Source organism: Aquarana catesbeiana, linkage group LG06 (assembly GCF_042186555.1).
Source record: "Aquarana catesbeiana isolate 2022-GZ linkage group LG06, ASM4218655v1, whole genome shotgun sequence".
In the NCBI taxonomy this organism is placed as follows: Eukaryota; Metazoa; Chordata; class Amphibia; order Anura; family Ranidae; genus Aquarana; species Aquarana catesbeiana.
In genome coordinates this window covers 7,090,814-7,114,723 of record NC_133329.1, presented here as the reverse complement: position 1 = coordinate 7,114,723, position 23,910 = coordinate 7,090,814, and the positions used below count along the sequence as shown (strand labels likewise).

At 42.8% G+C, this 23,910-nt stretch overlaps 1 protein-coding gene across 1 annotated transcript; it reads right to left on the bottom strand.

Moving 5' to 3' along the window:
- Window positions 1–4,649: 4,649 nt before the first annotated feature.
- LOC141147445 (olfactory receptor 5AS1-like) lies at window positions 4,650–9,153 on the bottom strand. The gene is made up of 2 exons (XM_073634680.1): window positions 8,337–9,153; window positions 4,650–4,669 (listed from the first exon to the last, which is right to left on the bottom strand). The coding sequence occupies exons 1-2, from the start codon at window positions 9,151–9,153 to the stop codon at window positions 4,650–4,652; spliced, it is 837 nt and encodes a 278-aa protein (XP_073490781.1).
- Window positions 9,154–23,910: the final 14,757 nt, after the last annotated feature.

The following is a 23,910-nucleotide window of genomic DNA, read 5'->3' as shown; positions in this document are numbered from 1 at the left end:
CACATAAGTCAGGAGACTGTATTTGCTAAATAACATTTCCTGAAATCTAGAATAAACATCTGGAGATATGCTAGCTATAGACCCAGAAGATTTGAAGAGGTAATGGTCTGACAGAGATATATAGTATAGTAGGTTTATCTTTGAGTGATGACTATTTTTGATGTTTATATGTTTCCTAAGCTACACGAAGCTTACTTATATATGGATAATATGATGTGAATGTTGCAAACCTGATTTGTACTGAACCTTATTATTTTCTCTAAATAAAAACTGTTATGTTAAAAAAAAAAAAATATCAATATCTATTACAGTAGTATTCTAACAACCTCAGATGTGTTAAACTATGCTCAGGTAGTTGTATGAATCTGAATGAACTAGAAAAAATAGCTCCTCTTCTATATTGAATTGAAGTTCTTCTTGATAGAAGTCTCTGAATGCTTTTCTTAAATCCTGGTTCCTCAGACTGTAAATCAGAGGATTGACGAGAGGAACGATCGCCGTGTAAAAAACAGACACCACGAACTGATCATGCAATACACCCGATACTACACAGCCAAGCTCATGCTCCAGAAGCAGATGGGACCCCACACCTGGATAGGGTAAGAAACTTTATTTTATTATCGAACACCTCACTCATTGTCCATGGCTGACGAACCTACCCCATTGTCATCTCTTAAAATAGCAACGCACAATGCTCAGGGACTAAACTCCCCAGTAGGGATGAGCCGAACACCCCCCTGTTCGGTTCGCACCAGAACATGCGAACAGGAAAAAAATTCGTTCGAACACGCGAACACCGTTAAAGTCTATGGGACACGAACATGAATAATCAAAAGTGCTAATTTTAAAGGCTAATATGCAAGTTATTGTCAATAAAAGTGTTTGGGGACCTGGGTCCTGCCCCAGGGGACATGGATCAATGCAAAAAAAAGTTTTAAAAACGGCCGTTTTTTCAGGAGCAGTGATTTTAATAATGCTTAAAGTCAAACAATAAAAGTGTAATATCCCTTTAAATTTCATACCTGGGGGGTGTCTATAGTATGCCTGTAAAGGGGCGCATGTTTCCCGTGTTTAGAACAGTCTGACAGCAAAATGACATTTTGAAGGAAAAAACTCATTTAAAACTACCGCGGCTATTGCATTGCCGACAATACACATAGAAGTTCATTGATAAAAACGGCATGGGAATTCCCCACAGGGCAACCCCGAACCAAAATAAAAAAAAAAAAATGATGTGGGAGTCCCCCTAAATTCCATACAAGGCCCTTCGGGTCTGGTATGGATATTAAGGGGAACCCCAGCCAAAATTTAAAAAAAAAATTGACGTGGGGTTCCCCCTAAATTCCATACCAGACCCTTCAGGTCTGGTATGGATTTTAAGGGGAACCCCGCGCCAAAAAAAAAAAAAAAAAAACGGCGTGGGGTCCCCCTAAAAATCCATACCAGACCCTTATCCGAGCACGCAACCTGGCAGGCCGCAGGAAAAGAGGGGGGGACGAGAGTGCGGCCCCCCCCCCCTCCTGAACCGTACCAGGCCACATGCCCTCAACATTGGGAGGGTGCTTTGGGGTAGCCCCCCAAAGCACCTTGTCCCCATGTTGATGAAGACAAGGGCCTCATCCCCACAACCGTGGCCGGTGGTTGTGGGGGTCTGCGGGCGGGGGGCTTATCGGAATCTGGAAGCCCCCTTTACCAAGGGGACCCCCAGATCCCGGCCCCCCCCCTGTGTGAAATGGTAAGGGGTTACTTACCCCTACCATTTCACTAAAAAACTGTCAAAAATGTTAAAAATGACAAGAGACAGTTTTTGACAATTCCTTTATTTAAATGCTTCTTCTTTCTTCCTTCATCTTCTTCTTCTTCTGGTTCTTCTGGCTCTTCTGGTTCTTCCTCCGGCGTTCTCGTCCAGCATCTCCTCCGCGGCGTCTTCTATCTTCTTCTCCTCGGGCCGCTCCGCACCCATGGCATGAGGGGGGAGGCTCCCGCTCTTCTCTTCATCTTCTTCTTCATCTTCATCTTCTTCTTCATCTTCTTCTTCTTCTTCTTCTTCTCTTCTTCATCTCTTCTTCCTTCTTCATTTCTTCTGCGGGCCGCTCCGCATCCATGCATGGAGGGAGGCTCCCGCTGTGTGACGGCGTCTCTTCGTCTGACGGTTCTTAAATAACGGGGGGCGGGGCCATCCGGTGACCCCGCCCCCCTCTGACGCACGGTGAATTGACGGGACTTCCCTGTGACGTCACGGGGAATGCCACAGGGAAGTCCCGTCATGTCCCGTGCGTCAGAGGGGGGCGGGGTCACCGGGTGGCCCCGCCCCCCGTTATTTAAGAACCGTCAGACGAAGAGACGCCGTCACACAGCGGGAGCCTCCCTCCATGCATGGATGCGGAGCGGCCCGCAGAAGAAATGAAGAAGGAAGAAGAGATGAAGAAGAGAAGAAGAAGAAGAAGAAGAAGATGAAGAAGAAGATGAAGATGAAGAAGAAGATGAAGAGAAGAGCGGGAGCCTCCCCCCTCATGCCATGGGTGCGGAGCGGCCCGAGGAGAAGAAGATAGAAGACGCCGCGGAGGAGATGCTGGACGAGAACGCCGGAGGAAGAACCAGAAGAGCCAGAAGAACCAGAAGAAGAAGAAGATGAAGGAAGAAAGAAGAAGCATTTAAATAAAGGAATTGTCAAAAACTGTCTCTTGTCATTTTTAACATTTTTGACAGTTTTTTAGTGAAATGGTAGGGGTAAGTAACCCTTACCATTTCACACAGGGGGGGGGCCGGGATCTGGGGGTCCCCTTGGTAAAGGGGGCTTCCAGATTCCGATAAGCCCCCCGCCCGCAGACCCCCACAACCACCGGCCACGGTTGTGGGGATGAGGCCCTTGTCTTCATCAACATGGGGACAAGGTGCTTTGGGGGGCTACCCCAAAGCACCCTCCCAATGTTGAGGGCATGTGGCCTGGTACGGTTCAGGAGGGGGGGGGGGGGCCGCACTCTCGTCCCCCCCTCTTTTCCTGCGGCCTGCCAGGTTGCGTGCTCGGATAAGGGTCTGGTATGGATTTTTAGGGGGACCCCACGCCGTTTTTTTTTTTTTTTTTTGGCGCGGGGTTCCCCTTAAAATCCATACCAGACCTGAAGGGTCTGGTATGGAATTTAGGGGGAACCCCACGTCAATTTTTTTTTTAAATTTTGGCTGGGGTTCCCCTTAATATCCATACCAGACCTGAAGGGCCTTGTATGGAATTTAGGGGGACCCCCACATCATTTTTTTTTTTTTATTTTGGTTCGGGGTTGCCCTGTGGGGAATTCCCATGCCGTTTTTATCAATGAACTTCTATGTGTATTGTCGGCAATGCAATAGCCGCGGGTAGTTTTAAATGAGTTTTTTCCTTCCAAATGTCATTTTGCTGTCAGACTGTTCTAAACACAGGAAACATGCGCCCCTTTACAGGCATACTATAGACACCCCCAGGTACGAAATTTAAAGGGATATTACACTTTTATTGTTTGACTTTAAGCATTAATAAAATCACTGCTCCTGAAAAAACGTCCGTTTTTAAAACTTTTTTTTGCATTGATCCATGTCCCCTGGGGCAGGACCCGGGTCCCCAAACACTTTTTATGACAATAACTTGCATATAAGCCTTTAAAATTAGCACTTTTGATTTCTCCCATAGACTTTTAAAGGGTGTTCCGCGGCATTCGAATTTGCCGCGAACACCCCAAATTGTTCGCTGTTCGGCGAACTTGCGAACAGCCAATGTTCGAGTAGAACATGAGTTCGACTCGAACTCGAAGCTCATCCCTACTCCCCAGTAAAAAGGCGCAAAGCTTTTCATAATTACCACTCCAAAGGGTTAGATATTATACTTATCCAAGAAACTCACTTCCCGAAATCCTTCAACCCATCTTTTCTACACCGTAACTACCCCACCTTTTATTTGGCCAATGCAGATGACAAGAAAAGAGGAGTAGCTGTACTTATCTCCAAACGCACACCATTTTCTTTGACCAAAATCATTAAGGACGAGGAAGGGAGATATATACTAGTGAAGGGTCAAATAAACGGCGCAACTCTCTCCATAATATCGTACTATGCTCCTAACAGGGGACAGGCCTCTTTCTTCTCCTCTATGCTCAATTTGCTCTCCCCACATTTGGAGGGCAAAGTGATCATGGGAGGGGACTCTAATATTGCCTTCGACCATATGCTTGACAAATCAACAAAAAGCCATTCGAAGCTCAAAAGGCCCCCCAACCAGAGCCTTCGTATTGCCAAACTTCTACACTCTTTGGGTCTCATTGATGTATGGAGAGAGTTGAACCCTAGTGCCACAGACTATACTCATTACTCAGCCCCCCACAAAACTTACGCCCGTATAGATCATATCTTTATACACACTACTGACATACACCTAGCATCTAGGGCAGTAATTAACGAGGTCCCCTGGTCTGATCATTCATTGGTCTCAACCAAGCTAAGCGGATTCTTACACACAAGAAGCCCACCACAATGGCGCCTTAATGAAACTCTCTTATCCAACCCGGTACACTGCACCATAATAGAAAAAGACATCCTAGAATACTTCCGCCTTAATGACACACCGGAGATTTCCCCAGGATCTTTATGGGGAGCTCATAAAACGGTAATAAGGGGTAACCTTATACAACTTGCAGCGAAACTTAAAAGAGAAAAACAAATTGACATTAAAAAATTGCAAAAAGAATTCCGACTCATTTGCAAGCAGCACAAGCAAAACCCCACTCCCATGTCTTTGGCCAAGATGGATGCCTCTAGGATTGCCTTAAACACCGCACTAACATCTTCTGCAGAAAATCACCTCAAATGGGTCAGTGGGAGATTTTACCTTAATACTGATAAGTTTGGTCCCCAATTGGCCTCAAAACTTTCCCCCAGACATAGATACCAAGCTCTACCCAAAATTAAATCGCTTTCGGGCTCATTAACACAAAACCCCAAGACAATCCTGGAGACATTCCACTCATTTTATTCCAAGCTATACTCCCACCCTAGTCAAGAAAAGGCCCAAGCACTAAACAAATTTTTTGAGAGCATCCCCCTCCCCAAAATTTCTGACTCTCATCGCTCCCTAATGGAAGCCCCCATTTCTATAGAGGAGGTATTGGAAGTCATAAAAGAAACTAGAACGGGATCAGCCCCTGGCCCTGACGGGTTCTCGTCACTATATTATAAAAAATTCGGTACTCCCTTGGCTCCTTATCTGGTCCGGTACCTTAACTCTCTTAGCAGAGACTCACCCGTAGACCCAGCAACAAATCTAGCCTATATTTCGGTCATACCCAAACCGGGAAAAGATCAAAGCCTAGTCAGTAATTACAGACCGATATCCCTCATGAACAATGATCTTAAAATAATGACCAAAATCCTCTCCAACAGACTAGGCTCCTTTATAGGAGCATATGTTCATAGGGATCAAGTGGGATTTATACCAGGGAGGCAGGGCCCGGACCAGATAAGGCGAGCGATAGATGTCATATCTATACTGCAGTCAAAATGGGATGGTAATCCATCCCAGGAAGGATACCTCCTGTCTATTGACCTCCAAAAAGCTTTCGACTCCATTACATGGCCTTATCTTTTCGGAACATTAGAGAGATGGGGTTTCGGCTCCCACTTTTTAAATCTCCTTGCAGCTCTCTACTCCCACCCCAGAGCCCAGATCAGGATCCAAGGCCACTTGTCTGAACCCTTTCCCATAACCAAAGGAACTAGACAGGGGTGCCCTTTATCACCCCTTCTCTTTGCCATTGGCATAGAAAATTTAGCTATTGCAATAAGAAACCACCCGGATATACATGGTGTTAAATGTGGCCAGTCAACACACAAATGCGCACTTTTCGCAGATGATGTTCTACTCTTCATCACTTCCCCCCTCATCTCTACCCCCAATATCTTCTCTCTTCTAAACAAATTCGGACGGATCTCGGGTCTACAAGTGAATATGTCCAAATCCATAGCACTTAACATATCCACCCCATCTCATACAGTGGAGAGTCTAAAGGAACACTTCCCTTTTGTCTGGAGACCAAATTCCATCACATACTTAGGTATTCAGTTAACCCCCCTAATAGAGCAAATATACCGCTTTAATTACCCCCCTATGTTCAAAAAACTTAAATCTGATCTTGATCAATGGTCGCTACACAAATTGTCTTGGCTAGGAAGATTAAATGCGGTCAAAATGACGCTACTACCGCGAATCCTATATTTGTTCCGCTCCCTCCCCATCCCTGTCCCCAAACTTCATATCTCCAAATTACAATCCTCGATCATCCAATTTATTTGGAATAAATCAAACCACAGGCTCCCTAAAAAAACTCTTTATAGACCAAGGAAAAAAGGGGGTCTTGGACTACCCAATCTCTGGTGGTACTACCAGGCAGCACAACTTAGCCAGTTTTCAGCTATTTACTACAGAGGCCCCAAACCTGAATGGATAGAGATGGAAAGACAAGCTATACCCAAATTCACAATAGATTACCTTTTATGGCGCCCCCATAAGACTAGACCATCGATCCTCTCCCCCTCTCTCTCACATTCATTCACATTATGTGATACCATGCACAAACTACACAATTTAATATCGCCATGGAAACCTTTAGCACATATTTTTAACAATCCCCTTTTCCCCCCAGGCACAAATATAAGAGCGTTTCAATGGTGGCTTGATAAAGGAATGTACAGAATAGGTCACTTCTGTAACTCGGGTGGTCCCCTCACTCTAGCACAATGCACATCGAAACTAAAAATGCCCCAATCAGAAAAATTCCGCTTACACCAACTGAGACATTTCCTACTTTCCACTTTATCCCAGGAACAGCTTCCACTTCAAACCACTCCCTATGAACAATGGTGCGCCTCAGCCACGGACATGAAAGGGGGAATTTCGCTAATATACTCAGCTTTAGCTGATCCTCCAGAGAAAGCTCCCTATATGATATCCTGGGAACGTGATATTGGATTCGAATGGGATCTCGATACATGGCATTCTAATGTAGCGTTCGCTTTTAAAGGGATTCTAAGTGTCTCCCTTACAGAAACAGACCTCAAAGTCATGACACGATGGTACCTAGTCCCCACTAGGCTAGCTAAGATCTACCCTCATTCTTCCCCTACATGTTTTAGGGGATGTGGACACTTGGGTACCCTCTTACATATATTTTGGGAATGCCCACGCATCAGGGGATATTGGAACAAAATATTCAATTTAATTCGCAAAGTCACTGACTTGGCGATTCCACAAACCCCAACTGTAGCACTATTAAATCAAAAAATCCCCAAAATTCCTAAATATGACCAGATTTTAATCCACTACATTCTTATCGGGGCCAAAATTACAATAGCCCGGGCATGGAAACTTCCCAAAGTTTCGTTTCCTATAGCCAAACAGAAAATCTCCTGGATCATGTATCAGGAGAAAATCTCTAATATCATTCTTGACAAGACTGAGAAATTCAAACGTATATGGGACCCATGGGCTCATCACATTGGAGTGACCCTCTAATCCCTAATTCTGTCTCTCAGTAAGCTAAATAAGTTTCCCTGCCCGTCTGCGTGAAACTCTAATACGACTCCCCTCATTGGACCTGGCAACCCCCCCTCACTCAATCCTCCCATCCCCCTCTCTATCTCTTTCGTACTGCTTCCCTCTTTTCTCTTTCTCCTCTATTATTTTTTTTTTTTTTTTTCTCTTCTTTTTTATCTTCTCCTTTTTTATTACTTTATTAATAAAATAAAATTTTTCTTGGTGCCTTTTCTCCCATCGAATCGGAATGGTGGGAAGTGTACTTGTAGATACAAGATTATACAAATGTCTTTCAAGTCCTTTTTGGTTCTTATGTTAAAGGTACTATTTCTCAAAGACACTAACGCCGAGATTATGTTTGTTAATCTTTTATGGCATTTTCTAGAAACTAAATGTCTGACTTTGCACCAAAGTTCTAAAGCTGTTGGGAAATTACCTCCTAACGGAGGGCCGGTGCCCGTAGGGCCCAGACACAGCATGATCCCATTTCGGGGTGTCTGGTCACTGGGGCAGGCGCCCTCTTGTTACGATCACCCAACTAGATTATATAGAATCTTTACTTTACTGTTGCTACATTGAAAGTACAGATGTCAATTAATACTATACAAAGATTTCATGTGATCCCCGATTATAAATGCACCCACATGTTCAAAATCTGATAATTGCTCCTCTCCCCTGCGTGGGAAAAAAATTGTTGATGTTTTACATTTTGCTTCAATAAACATCTTAAAATTGAAAAAAAAAAAAAAAAAAAAAAAAAAAACAGACACCACTTTGTCACCAGGAAAATGTTTAGAAGTTGGCTGAAAATAATTAAACATCAGTGAGCCATAAAATATAAACACCACAGTCAAGTGAGAGGAACACGTAGAGAAAACTTTACTTCTCGTACCCTTAATCTGCATTTTTAGGACAGTTTTGAATATATAAATATATGACAGGGAGGTCAGTACCAGAGACCCACCTCCAACAAATCCACCCACGAGAAAGATGAGCAGAACGTTGATGTTGATGTCACTGCAGGAGATCTGAAACAACTGAGGAAGGTCACAGAAGAAACTTTCTATAATATCTGATCCACAAAATGTTAATCTTAATGCACACAGTGTATGAACTAAAGCAGTGGTAAGACCGAGACACCCAGCAATGGACGCCAACTGTACACAAACCTTCCAACTCATGATCTGTGTGTAATGTAACGGCTGACAAATGGCGGTATATCGATCATAGGACATGACAGTCAACAGTAAAAGCTCAGATGTGGCAAATAATAAAAAGAAGAAGACTTGAAATATACATTCTGTTATGGTAATCTTTCTCATCTTGGTGTGAAGGTCAAATAGCAATCTTGGGATGGTGACTGAAGAACAACAAAGGTCCAATCCAGCCAGGTTCCCAAGGAAGAAATACATAGGAACGTGGAGGTGAGAGTTGGTGACTATGAGGACCATGATCAGCAAATTCCAGATTAATGTCAGAAGGTAGATGAGAAGGAAGAAGAGAAATAGAGGAAGCTGGAGAGCTGGAAGGTCAGACAATCCAGAGAGGAAGAATCCATTCAAAACCGCCTGATTCCCCGTTGAAATATTTTTGCCCATTTTTATTTAGTAGAAATACATTATTGAGGACAAGGTGCCAAAAATATATATATAAAAATAACCTTTTATTTCCTGCAGCTTACAGATTTTGATGGACAATCTCAGATATGAAGAGCCTTTATTTGAGAATGTACATTTAAAGTTATGCAGAAAACACACGATGGGTAACATTTTTCAACAAAAATCTCCAATACTGGCTATAGAAAAAAAAAAATCAATATGGATTGGCTTTATCAGTTGTTCATCACCCAAGACACAGAAAAAAAATAGTGATTATTTTCCACGTCAGAGACAAAAAAAAACCACACATTTTAAGTGTTTCTAGAAATAATATAGTTATTTTAAAGCAACTCAGAGAGTCCAACCTGTAGATTAAGGTCCACAAGATAGGCGCTCTCATTTTTATATTAGGCAATTGTTCTGTCTATGAGATTAGTATACAGTGCCTTGAAAAAGTATTCATACCCCTTGACATTTCCCATATTTTGTCATGTTACAACCAAAAACGTAAATGTATTTTATTGGGATTTTATGTGATAGACCAACCCAAAGTGGCACATAATTGTGAAGTGGGAGGAAAATGATAAATGATACAAAATAAATATATGAAAAGTGTGGGGGGCATTTGTATGGTGCCCCCCGGAATCAATACTTTGTAGAACACCCTTTCTCTGCAATTACAGCTGCAAGTCTTTTTGGGGATGTCTCTACCAGCTTTGCACATCTAGAGAGGACATTTCTGCCCATTCTTCTTTGTAAAATATCTCAAGCTCTGTCAGATTGGACGGAGAGCGTCTGTGAACAGCAATTTTCAAGTCTTGCCACAGATTCTCAATGTGATTTAGGTCTGGACTGTGACTGGGCCATTCTAACACATGAATATGCTTTGATCTAAACCCTTCCATTGTAGCTCTGGCTGGATGTTTTGGGTCGTTGTCCTGCTGGAAGGTGAACCTCCTCCCCAGTCTCCAGTCTTTTGCAGACTCTAACAGGTTTTCTTCTAAGATTGTCCTGTATTTGGCTCCATCCATCTTTCCATCAACTCTGACCAGCTTCCCTGTCCCTGCTGAAGAAAAGCATCCCCACCACATGATGCTGCCACCACCATGTTTCACGGTGGGGATGGTGTGTTCAGGGTGATGTGTAGTGTTAGTTTTCCCCCACACATAGCGTTTTTCTTTTAGGCCAAAAAAATTCAATTTTGGTCTCATGTGACCAGATCACCTTCTTCCACATGTTTGCTGTGTCCTCCACATGGCTTCTCACAAACTACAAACAGGACTTCTTATGACTTTCTTTCACCAATGTCTTTCTTCTTGTCACTCTTCCATAAAGGGCAGATTTGTGGAGAATACGACTAATAGTTGTCCTGTGGACAGATTCTCCCACCTGAGCTGTGGATCTCTGCAGCTCCTCCAGAGTTACCATGGACCTCTTGGCTCTTCTCTGATGAATGTTCTCCTTGCCTGGCCGGTCAGTTTAGGTGGACGGCCATGTCTTGGTAGGTTTGCAGTTGTGCCATACTCTTTCCATTTTCCGATGATGGATTGAACAGAGCTCCGTGAGATGTTCAAAGCTTGGGAGATTTTTTATATAACTTAACCCTGCTTTATACTTCTCCACAACTTTATCCCTGACCTGTCTGGTGTGTTCCTTGGCCTTCATGATGCTGTTTGTTCACTAAGGTTCTCTAACAAACCTCTGAGGGCTTCACAGAACAGCTGTATTTATACTGAGATTAAATGACACACAGGTGGACTCTATTTACTAATTAGGTGACTTCTGAAGGCAATTGGTTCCAGTTAGGGGTATCAGAGTAAAGGGGGCTGAATACAAATGCCCCCCCACACACTTTTCACATATTTATTTGTATCATTTATCATTTTCCTTCCACTTCACAATTATGTGCCACTTTGTGTTGGTCTATCACATAAAATACCAATAAAATACATTTACATTTTTGGTTGTAACATGATAAAATGTGGGAAATTTCAAGGGGTATGAATACTTTTTCAAGGCACTGTATTTTTTTTTTTTTTTGGCTCATTCTACGTAAAACCCATTGGCTGCAATAAAAGTGAGATCCGATTACAACAAATTGAAATAAAATGTATCTTATGCCTGTAAACCATTTTAATATACTGTAGTTTCCCCCCCACAAAGATATAAAAATATAAAAACAAGCACTTAACTGTATTGTATAAGCATATTAAACAACTCATAAAACACATTAGAAATGTTCATTTAAAAAGTGATGTGAAATTAAACGTATGAAGAAAACAGATTTGCAATACAGGCTACAAATATAGACACATATACGTTTTTGTATTTGCCGAAATCTGCCTCATAAGAAAGGGAAGAACTTGGAATACCTGTAAAGCAAATGAAGAAAGAAATACACACATACGTATGTCCAGACTGGTAGAATGTAGAAAATGTTCTTATATTTCTTCATTTTCTTGTCTCGTGATTCCAATGCAGAGATCAATAGTGATGGGAAGAGGGTGGTGGGAGACTTACCTGGCAGGATCCGTTAACTGGCACCAGATTCAATATAAAGAAAATTAGATGAATAAAGGTACATGAACGATATAGAAAATCCATGTAACATTTTGTGTCACAATACAGTTGTATGAGCCTCACATCCATTAATTTATAATACAGAAGTTCCCCCTGACACCCCCCCGGAGCACACAGGGGGGTTCATTGGCTCTGTGCTCTTCTGAGATTAATCTAAACCAGGGCTCCTCTGAGAAAGGAATCTCTACAGAAAAAGAATCATCATCCAAATTAATTTCTTCCTCGGCGACACCCAAGACATAAATCTCTTATAAAGATCAGCAAAATACCCGATGTTTTTTTTTTTTCACACTTTACCCGTTCATGCCTTATTTTTTTAACCAAAGTTTTATTGGATTTTTCACATATACAACATAATGCCCTGGAAGGGGCATGAGAACAATAAAGTATAACATTAGTAGTTCACAAGTCACAATCATGACAACATATAATATCAAGCTAGGGGGTAGTTGAAGCAGACGAGCAAAGAAAAGGTACAGAGAGTAGAGTTAGTAGAATTAGTAATGCTGGTTGGTGAAATGTGGTGCCCTAAGGGTAGGCCATCATGACATCGTCCAGGGTCAGAGAAGAGTGGAGGGACATTGTGGGACTCAATATGGTTGGTAATTTACATGCCAGTAATGTGAGTTAGGAGAGTAGAGGTGACATCTATGCAAAGTTAGAAGGCCACACCCAGGGGAGGCACTTTAAAGGAAGGAGACATGCACAAAATTATGACTGTTATCAAATATTTAGACTCAGTGTAAGACTGTGTAGCATCTGGTTCAGCTCCAGATTGGGAGGGTCATGTCCACAAGTATGATGAGGCCAGTTCATGGTAGAGGGTTACTTCTTTGATCTTGAAGCCAAGGTTCCCATTGGGTGAAGAATTTGGTCGTCAATAGATGTGCTTTGGTGAACATATATTCCATGTGGCATTGGTCATTGAGCGAAGAAATTACTAATTGGATGGTGGGTGGGTTAGGATTTTTCCAGCTGCGGGCAATTGAGAGCCTTGCTGCTATCAAGATATGGGTAAGTATTGACCATAGTGTGGTTGGCCATTCGGTTAACCCTATCCCTAGCATGGCCAACTGTGGTGTTAGATGAGCCTTAACGCCTGTGACTGAGCATAGGAGGCTGGTTACGACTTTCCAGAATCATTGAAGAGCAGAACAAGTCCACCGTATGTGGACCAGGGATCCATCTGTGTTGCAGTTCCTCCAACAGTTAGGGGATGTTAAGGGAAAAATGGCTGCCGGTTTTGTTGGGGTACAGTACCAGAGGTGGTAGAGCTTCATAATTGTTTCCCAGTGGGAGACGTTCCTGGAATGGGTACGGGTGCTGTTGAGAGAACTGTACCACACCTCCTCTTGTGTGGAAAAATGTAGTACTTGTTCCTATAGCTGTGGATTTACCCTCAGAGTGAGGAGTGGTAAGCAGTGAGTACATAAAAGACAGACCTTTGGTGTGGGGTTGTCGTGTGGCATAATATTGCAACAGTTCGTTGGTAGTTTGTTCATGCCTTATTTTATTAACCTCTTGTCATCCTCGATATAGCGCGGACCTGAATTTCTGGGAGGCCGTCATATGACGGCCTCCCCTTTGCACCCTCCCCACGCGCCCCCCCCTGCAGGGCGTGCATGGCACATGCTGTGATCACCGAGTCACCCTTACCACGTGATCAGCTGTCAGCCAATGACAGCTGATCACGTGTGTAAACAAAAGCTTGGTAATTGTTTTTTTTTTCTCCTCACGCTGACAGTGCAAGGAGAAAAAAAAGCCAATCACAGGCTTATGTGCAAGGGACATCGGTCCTGAAGAGGAAGGAGGCACATCTGCCTAATCTGTGCCAATCGATATCCCCTGCCATTGCCACCTGCCAGTGCTCACAGTGCCCACCAGTGCCACCTATCAATGCCCACAAGTGCCACCTCTCAATGCCCACCAGTGGTGCCAATCAGTGCCTCATCAGTGCCACCTAGCAGTGCATCAATGAAGGAGAAAATTACTTGTTTGCAAAATTTTATAACAAAATATAATATATATATATATATATATATATATATATATATATATATATATATATATATATATATATATATATAAAGTTACATAGTTACATAGTTACATAGTAGGTGAGGTTGAAAAAAGACACACGTCCATCAAGTCCAACCTATGTGTGTGATTATGTGTCAGTATTACATTACATATCCCTGTATGTTGCGGTCATTCAGGTGATTATCTAATAGTTTCTTGAAGCTATCAATGCTCCCCGCTGAGACCACCGCCTGTGGAAGGGAATTCCACATCCTTGCCGCTCTTACAGTAAAGAACCCTCTACGTAGTTTAAGGTTAAACCTCTTTTCTTCTAATTTTAATGAGTGGCCACGAGTTTTATTAAACTCTCTTTTGCGAAAAAGTTTTATCCCTATTGTGGGGTCACCAGTACAGTATTTGTAAATTGAAATCATATCCCCTCTCAAGCGTCTCTTCTCCAGAGAGAATAAGTTCAGTGCTCGCAACATTTCCTCATAACTAAGATCCTCCAGACCCTTTATTAGCTTTGTTGCCCTTCTTTGTACTCGCTCCATTTCCAGTACATCCTTCCTGAGGAATGGTGCCCAGAACTGGACAGCATACTCCAGGTGCGGCCGGACCAGAGTCTTGTAGAGCGGGAGAATTATCGTTTTATCTCTGGAGTTGATCCCCCTTTTAATACAATATTCTGTTTGCCTTATTAGCAGCAGCTTGGCATTGCATGCCATTGCTGAGCCTATCATCTACTAGGACCCCCAGGTCCTTTTCCATCCTAGATTCCCCCAGAGGTTCTCCCCCCAGTGTATAGATTGCATTCATATTTTTGCCACCCAAATGCATTATTTTACATTTTTCTACATTGAACCTCATTTGCCATGTAGTCGCCCACCCCATTAATTTGTTCAGATCTTTTTGCAAGGTTTCCACATCCTGCGGGGAAGTTATTGCCCTGCTTAGCTTAGTATCGTCTGCAAATACAGAGATTGAACTGTTTATCCCATCCTCCAGATCGTTTAAAAACAAATTAAATAGGATTGGTCCCAGCACAGAACCCTGGGGAACCCCACTACCACCCCTGACCATTCCGAGTACTCCCCATTTATCACCACCCTCTGAACTCGCCCTTGTAGCCAGTTTTCAATCCAGGTACTCACCCTATGGTCCATGCCAACGGACCCTATTTTGTACAGTAAACGTTTATGGGGAACTGTGTCAAATGCTTTTGCAAAATCCAGATACACCACGTCTACGGGCCTTCCTTTATCTAGATGGCAACTCACCTCCTCATAGAAGGTTAATAGATTGGTTTGGCAAGAACGATTCTTCATGAATCCATGCTGATTACTGCTAATGATATTGTTCTTATTACTAAAATCTTGTATATAGTCCCTTATCATCCCCTCCAAGAGTTTACATACTATTGATGTTAGGCTAACTGGTCTGTAATTCCCAGGGATGTTTTTTGGGCCCTTTTTAAATATTGGTGCTACATTGGCTTTTCTCCAATCAGCTGGTACCATTCCAGTCAATAAACTGTCTGTAAATATTAGGAACAACGGTCTGGCAATCACCTGACTGAGTTCCCTAAGTACCCTTGGATGCAAGCCATCTGGTCCCGGTGATTTATTAATGTTAAGTTTCTCAAGTCTAATTTTAATTCCGTCCTCTGTTAACCATGGAGGTGCTTCCTGTGTTGTGTCATGAGGATAAACACTGCAGTTTTGGTTACTGAAGCCCCCCGATTCACTCGTGAAGACTGAGGAGAAGAATAAATTCAATACCTTTGCCATCTCCCCATCCTTTGTAACCAGATGTCCTTCCTCATTCTTTATGGGGCCAATATGGTCTGTCCTCCCTTTTTTACTGTTTACATACTTAAAGAATTTCTTGGGATTTTTTTTGCTCTCCTCCGCTATGTGTCTTTCATGTTCTATCTTAGCCGTCCTAATTGCACCCTTACATTTCTTATTGCATTCTTTACAAATTCTGAATGCTGATGATGATCCCTCAACCTTGTATTTTTTGAAGGCCTTCTCCTTTGCTTTTATATGCATTTTTACATTGGAGTTAAGCCATCCAGGATTTTTGTTCACTCTTTTAAATTTATTACCCAATGGGATACATTGGCTAATGCCCTTATTTAATATGCTCTTAAAGCAAACCCATCTCTCCTCCGTATTCTTTGTTCCTAATATTTTATCCCAATTTATGCCTTTTAGCAAGGTTTGTAGTTTAGGGAAGTTGGCTCTTTTGAAATTCAGTGTCTTTGTGTTCCCTTTATGTTTCCTATTTGTGTGATTTATACTGAAACTAATTGACCTGTGATCGCTGTTACCTAAATTGCCCCATATTTCCCCATCCGTGATCAGGTCTGTATTGTTGGTAATCAGTAGATCCAGTAATGTTTTATTTCTAGTTGGTGCGTCTACCATCTGACCCATAAAATTGTCCTGCAAGACATTAAGGAACTGGCGAGCCTTAAATGAATGCGCGGTTCCCTCCGCCCAGTCTATGTCTGGATAATTAAAATCCCCCATTATGACAACACTACCCATCCTTGCTGCTAATCCAATTTGTGATAGGAGATCCGTCTCCACTTCCTCCCTCAGGTTAGGGGGCCTATAGCATACTCCCAGTATTATTTTCCCCTTAGCTTCATATATATATATATATATATATATATATATATATATATATATATATATATATATATATATATTTTTTTTTTTTTTTTTTTGGTCTTTTTACATTTTTTTAACAAAAAATAAAAACTGCAGAGGTGATCAAATACGACCAAAAGAAAGCTCTATTTGTGGGAAAAAATGATAAAAATTTCATTTGGGTACAGTGTTGTATGACCGCGCAATTGTCATTCAAAGTGCGACAGCGCTGAAAGCTGAACATTGGTCTGGGCAGGAGGGGGGTTTAAGTGCCTGGTAAGCAAGTGGTTAATAAATGTTTTCCAAATGAAAAAGTTTTAAATGGAAAGTTGTGACGTTGAAGTGAAGACAATAGGCCAAAATAACAAAAAAAAGGCTCAAAATAAAGCATTGTGATGTTGGCCCGTCAAACTCCTTCCATTAAAAGTGAGGAATTATGGCGCTTTAAACTGGTGTAAGTTATTCTTCATTTTTGTTTAAATGGTTAAAAAAGTAAAGTTTCCCTGAATAATAGATTATTCAAATAAATCTAAATTATGTATGACGTGCACCTCAAAAATACTTTTTGAGGTGCACGTATAATAAAGGTGCATAATGGATAATATTATAAAAACTTTAGTCATACCGATCTTTGCACAAAAAAAAAAAAAAAAATATGTGTTTTTTATAAAAAGAAGGTTTTTATGTTACCTGATAGTAAAATTTAAAAAAAATGAAATTGGACAACCCAATAATCATTCCTAAACATATGCACTGTTATTGTACTAATGGCACTGGCAGGGAAGGGGTTAACATCAGGGGGTGATCAAGGGGTTAAATGTGTTCCCTGTTTGTGTGTTCTAACTGTATGGGGGGCTGTGTGAGGAAACACACAGATCCGTTTTCCTGCATAGCAGAAAGATGGGATCTGTGTGATCTCCCCCGTCAGAATGGAGGTCTGCCTTGTTTACACAGGAAGATCCCTGTTCTGTCACTGCAGGGAACGATCGTGGGTGGCTGGCGGACATTGAGTCCGCCGGACCCGCTGATTGGCTGCCTCGCACGTCCACAAAAGCGAGTTCCCGCACCGGCATACAGCTACGGTGATTCGTGGGAATGAGCCACCTTGCCGCAGTATAATGACGGCGGCTGGTCGGGAAGCGGTTAAAAGGAACTACTTGTGAAATTAATATTTCAGGGCAAAGATAACCTCATTTTTAAAGCTGCTCTTCAGCTGGGACTAAATTTAGTACAGCAAAAAATATTTCTGGAAATTTGAATCAAGGGTACTTATAAATACTAGATCTCAAACATGGTAGCGGCTCTCTAGATCTCATGAATTCCATAAATACACCACTATAAATAAATAGGAAAATGACCCAGGGAACACGTTACCTAACACAGCCTGGCATACAGCAATAAAAGAGACCTGTAAAGCAACCCTATGCACCAACCATTGGCAACTACAGTGGAACCTCGTATTTTTAAAAATCGTAACTCGGTTTGCGAGTGTTGTCTCGTGAAACGTGCATGATTCAGGCCAAAGAGGTGTGCAGTACCGCTTTTGGCCTAAGATGGGGGGGGGCGCCGGAGCCGAGCAGAGCCGAACGTCCCATTCGGAACTGCACGGAAAGGCCGGAGTACGGCTGACCTCAGCAAATCTCGGGTAGGAATGGGAAAACTCGCTTTGACAAGCATACTCCTGGAACGGATTATGGCCGTAACCGAGGTTCCACTGTATATCATAAAAAACTTCATAGACGGTACTTACTGCCATGCAAGCTTTCGAAAATATACCCTAACACCTCATCGGCTTGTTGGCGACAATGCGGCTCAACTCTACTTCCTCCTCTCCTCTTCCTTTCTCCATTGGGGTCCCCCAAGGTTCTGTTCTTGGACCTCTCCTTTTCTCTATCTACACCACCTCCCTGGGTGATATTTGTACTGGCTACCCTCAAGTTATAAAGCGCTATGTAAACTGTTGGCGCTATACAAATCCTGTATAATAATAATAATAATAATAAATTGGATCCCTCATCCACATATTGTAGTTTTGCACATCTCTCACTTCTTACTGGAACCAAATCTTTAAACTGATCTCTGAATTTACACCTCCACCCAGGCCCGTCGCGACAGGAAAGGCAAAACAAGCAATTGCTTGGAGCCCCCGAGCTGGCCTGGGGCCGCAGCCGCGCCGCCGGTCACCACTTCATATAGGCTGCAGCCTGTAGCATGGCCGAGCTCCTCTTCCTTCCTCCTGCAGTCCGCGCGGTACAGGAGATTCAGTTTCCTGTTCCCGGCCGGACTGACAGGAAGTGCACACACTGAGTGCTCACTTCCTTTCAGTCCGGCCGGCCGGGAACAGAAAACCAAATCTCCTGCCGTGTGGTACATGGTAGGGAGGGGGGTTAAAAAGAACATGGGGGAGGAGTAGCAAGGGGGGAGGCAGTCATCAAGACCCATTTAGTAATAAAAATATGGTAGCTTGCTGACCATAATAAAAACAATTACCAGAGCTTTCTTTCCATTTTCTTCTTTCTTTACCATCCCATTTCCATCTTATTGCTTCTTTTTTGAATCAATGGTACAGTGGTGTTTTTTTGCAAATGTTCAATTGTTGAAAATGTTCAAAATTTATGCACATTATATGCAACAGCAGTATTTGCACTGTAAACCTTTTTTATTTATATAAAGTGTTGGTGAACTTAAACTGTATCGCTATGCTGTGATTCCTGTAGGCTTTGCGTGCCGGGGGTGGGGGCCTGCATGTCCATTTTGCTTCAAACAGCCCTGCCTCCACCTATCCTCTCTAATGTAACTTAGCTATTTTACACTTAAGGGTCTTAGGGTCCTAAGCATCTCAGAACCCTTGTTATTCATATCCTCTTGTCAGCCAAATTAAACATTACAAGAAACTGCAAATCTCTTACAACTCCTGACCTATCTGATGTAATCTCTGATCTCCATTTAAATTGTTCTCTGGAGCCTCTCTATGCTCTAACAAATAATACATTTCAAATGTTTGCTTCCTCATGGACCCCTTGGCTGTCACATAAATATTATACTGGACCTTGACTAAGCGAGCGCCCAAAATATATCCTACCCATTAGTCTACAACCTATATTCCTTGCCGTATAGCTTAATATTCTCCACATATGGATCTATCAGCAAATAATGTATGTCGTGCTCATGTTTTACCTGTTTTACTTGGACTATCTCTTTCAATGCTCACCGACTTACCCGTTTAATTTGTTCAGAACTATAGGAACTGAAATCAGGCAATAGGCAGAGGTAGAAGGATGGAATATCTTCTACTCGGAATCATGGTACCTTCTCCCAGCTTGAGGAGATATGTCTATCCCTTGATCTTTCCCACTACCGTAAGCCCCTCTAACCATTGAGAGAGATTATGAGAGGGCTTAACACTCAGAGCTATCGAGGCCTAGCATATCCCCTCAACATATAGGTCCTTTTCTTCTTACTTCATAGGCCAACCGCAATTTAACCACTTGATAACTGGGCACTTAAACCCCCTTCCTAACCAGACCAATTTTCAGCTTTTGGTGCTCTCACATTTTGAATGACAATTACTCAGTCATGCAACACTGTATCTATATGAAATTTTTGTCCTTTTTTTCACACAAATAGAGCTTTCTTTTGGTGGTATTTAATCACCGCTGAGTTCTTTATTTTTTGCGCTATAAAAGAAAAAAGACCGAAAAATCTGTAAAAAAATACATTTTTCTTCATTTCTGTTATATTTTGCAAATTAGTAATTTTTCTTCATATATTTTGGCCAAAATTTATACCGTTACATATCTTTGGTAAAAATAACCCAAATCGGTGGATATTATTTGGTCTTTGTGAAAGTTATAGAGTCCAAAAGCTATGGTGCCAATATCTGAAAATTGATCACACCTGAAGTACTGACGGCCTATCTCATTTCTTGAGACCCTAACATGCCAGAAAAGTACAAATACCCCCCAAATGACCCCTTTTTGGAAAGAAGACATTCCAAGGTATTTAGAAAGATGCATGATGAGTTTTTTGAAGTTGTCATTTTTTCCCACAATTCTTTGCAAAATCAAGGTTTTTTTTTACTTTTTTTTTTCCCACAAAATTGTCATATTAGCAGGTTATTTCTCACACACCGCATATGTATAGCACAAATTACACCCCAAAACACATTCTGCTATTACTCCCGAGTACGGCGATACCACATGTATGAGACTTTTACACAGCGTGGCCACATACAGAGGCCCAACATGAACGGAGCACCTTCAGGCGTTCTGGAGTGCCCAGGCCAATTCTGACATTTCTCTCCTACATGTAAAAATCATCATTTATTAGCTAGAAAATTACATAGAACCCCAAAACATTATATATGTTTTTTTAGCAAAGACCCTAGAGAATACAATGGCGGTCGTTGCAACTTTTTATCTCGCACGGTATATGCGCAGCAATTTTTTTAACGCGTTTTTTTTGGAAAAAAACCTGTTTTGTGCTTTACAAAAACCAAAACAGTAAAGTTAGTCCAATGTTTTTGCATAATGTGAAAGATGAAGTTACGCCGAGTAAATAGATACCCAACATGTCACCTTTCAAAATTGCACGCGCTTGTGGAATGGCACCAAACTTTGCTACTCAAAAATCCCCATAGGCGACACTTTAAAATTTTTTACTGGTTACATGTTTTGAGTTACAGAGGAGGTCTAGGGCCAAAATTATTTCTCTCGCTCTACCGATTGCAGCGATACCTCACATGTGTGGTTTGAACACCATTTTCATATGTGGGCGGGACTTATGTATGCGTCCATCTGAATGATGGGTGCAGCTACAGGCATCATTCAGATATCAGCTTTTTCAGCCGGCGATTCCCTACACCATAAGAATGATCATAGCGGCTGTTCCATGCGAGCACACAGGGACAGGGGCGCTTTAAAATATATTTTTTTTTTATTGTTCATTTTACTTTATTTATTTTAGTTTGATGCTTTTTTCCAAAAAAAAAAAATTTTGACCACTTTTATTCCTATTACAAGGAATGTAAACATCCTTGTAATAGGAATATGGCATGACAGGTCCTCTTTACAGTGAGATATGGGGTCAATAAGACCCCACATCACACTTCTAGGCTGGGAAGCCTGAAATTTAAAAAAAAACGATCCTGGCTTCGATCGTAGCGGTGAGTCGGTAGAAGCGCGGGAGGGGGGGGACGTCCCCTCTCGCCTCCCGTAAGAATGATTAAGCAGTAGAACAGCCGCTATGATCATTCTTATGGTGTAGAGAATCGCTGGCTGAAAAAGCTGATATCTGAATGATGCCTGTAGCTGCACCCATCATTCAGATATCCCCGCACAAAGTCAAGGACGTTGTATGACGGCCAGCGGGCGGGAAGTGGTTAAAACGCATTTTTTTTTTTTTTTAACACAAAGTTGTCCATTTATACAATGTTTCTAACACATAGCATGTACATACCAAAAATGACACCCCAAAATAGATTCTCCTACTCCTCCTGAGTACGGCGATACCACATGAGTGAGACTTCCACAGCCTGGCCACATACAGAGGCCGAGTACAGCTGAGTATGGCTGAGTATGGCTCAGCATGGCAGGGTATGGCTGGGTATGGTGCGGTATTGCAGAGTATGGTGGGGTATTGTGGAGTATGGCGGGGTATTGCGGAGTATGGCGAGATATTGCGGAGTATGGCGGGGTATTGCGGGGTATGGCAGAGCATGGCGGGGTATGGCGGAGTATGGCGGGGTATGGCGGGGTATGGCGGAGTATGGCGGAGTATGGCGGAGTATGGTGAGGTATGGCGGGGTATGGCGGAGTATGGCAGGGTATGGCGGGGTATGGCAGAGTATGGCGGGGTATGGCAGAGTATGGCGGGGTATGGCGGAGTATGGCGGGGTATGGCGGAGTATGGTGGGGTATGGCGGGGTATGACGGGGTATGGCGGAGTATGGCGGGGTAATGCGGAGTATGGCGGGGTAATGCGGGGTATTGCAGGGTAATTTGGGGCTTTGCAGAGTTTTGTGGGGGTATTGCAGAGTAATGTGGGGTATTGCAGAGTAATGTGGGGCTTTGCAGAGTATTGTGGGGGTATTGCAGAGTAATGTGGGGTATTCCAGGGTAATGTGGGGCTTTGCAGAGTATTGTGGGGGTATTGCAGAGTAATGTGGGGTATTCCAGGGTAATGTGGGGCTTTGCAGAGTATTGTGGGGGTATTGCAGAGTAATGTTGGGTATTCCAGGGTAATGTGGGGGCTTTGCAGAGTAATGTGGGGGTATTGCAGAGTAATGTGGGGTATTCCAGGGTAATGTGGGGCTTTGCAGAGTATTGTGGGGGTATTGCAGAGTAATGTGGGGCTTTGCAGAGTATTGTGGGGGTATTGCAGCAGTAATGTGGGGTATTCCAGGGTAATGTGGGGCTTTGCAGAGTATTGTGGGGGTATTGCAAGAGTAATGTGGGGGCTTTGCAGAGTATTGTGGGGGTATTGCAGAGTAATGTGGGGTATTCCAGGGTAATGTGGGGCTTTGCATAGTATTGTGGGGGTATTGCAGAGTAATGTGGGGTATTCCAGGGTAATGTGGGGCTTTGCAGAGTATTGTGGGGGTATTGCAGAGTAATGTGGGGTATTCCAGGGTAATGTGGGGCTTTGCAGAGTATTGTGGGGGTATTGCAGAGTAATGTGGGGCTTTGCAGAGTATTGTGGGGGTATTGCAGAGTAATGTGGGGCTTTGCAGAGTATTGTGGGGGTATTGCAGAGTAATGTGGGGTATTCCAGGGTAATGTGGGGCTTTGCAGAGTATTGTGGGGGTATTGCAGAGTAATGTGGGGTATTCCAGGGTAATGCGGGGCTTTTGCAGAGTAATGTGGGGTATTCCAGGGTAATGTGGGGCTTTGCAGAGTATTGTGGGGGTATTGCAGAGTAATGTGGGGTATTCCAGGGTAATGCGGGGCTTTTGCAGAGTAATGTTGGGGTATTCCAGGGTAATGTGGGGCTTTTGCAGAGTAATGTGGGGTATTCCAGGGTAATGTGGGGCTTTGCAGAGTATTGTGGGGGTATTGCAGAGTAATGTGGGGTATTCCAGGGTAATGTGGGGCTTTTGCAGAGTAATGTGGGGTATTCCAGGGTAATGTGGGGCTTTGCAGAGTATTGTGGGGGTATTGCAGAGTAATGTGGGGTATTCCAGGGTAATGTGGGGGCTTTTGCAGAGTATTGTGGGGGTATTCCAGGGGTAATGTGGGGCTTTGCAGAGTATTGTGGGGGTATTGCAGAGTAATGTGGGGTATTCCAGGGTAATGTGGGGCTTTGCAGAGTATTGTGGGGGGTATTGCAGAGTAATGTGGGGTATTCCAGGGTAATGTGGGGCTTTTGCAGAGTAATGTGGGGTATTCCAGGGTAATGTGGGGCTTTGCAGAGTATTGTGGGGTATTGCAGAGTAATGTGGGGGTATTCCAGGGTAATGTGGGGCTTTGCAGAATATTGTGGGGGTATTGCAGAGTAATGT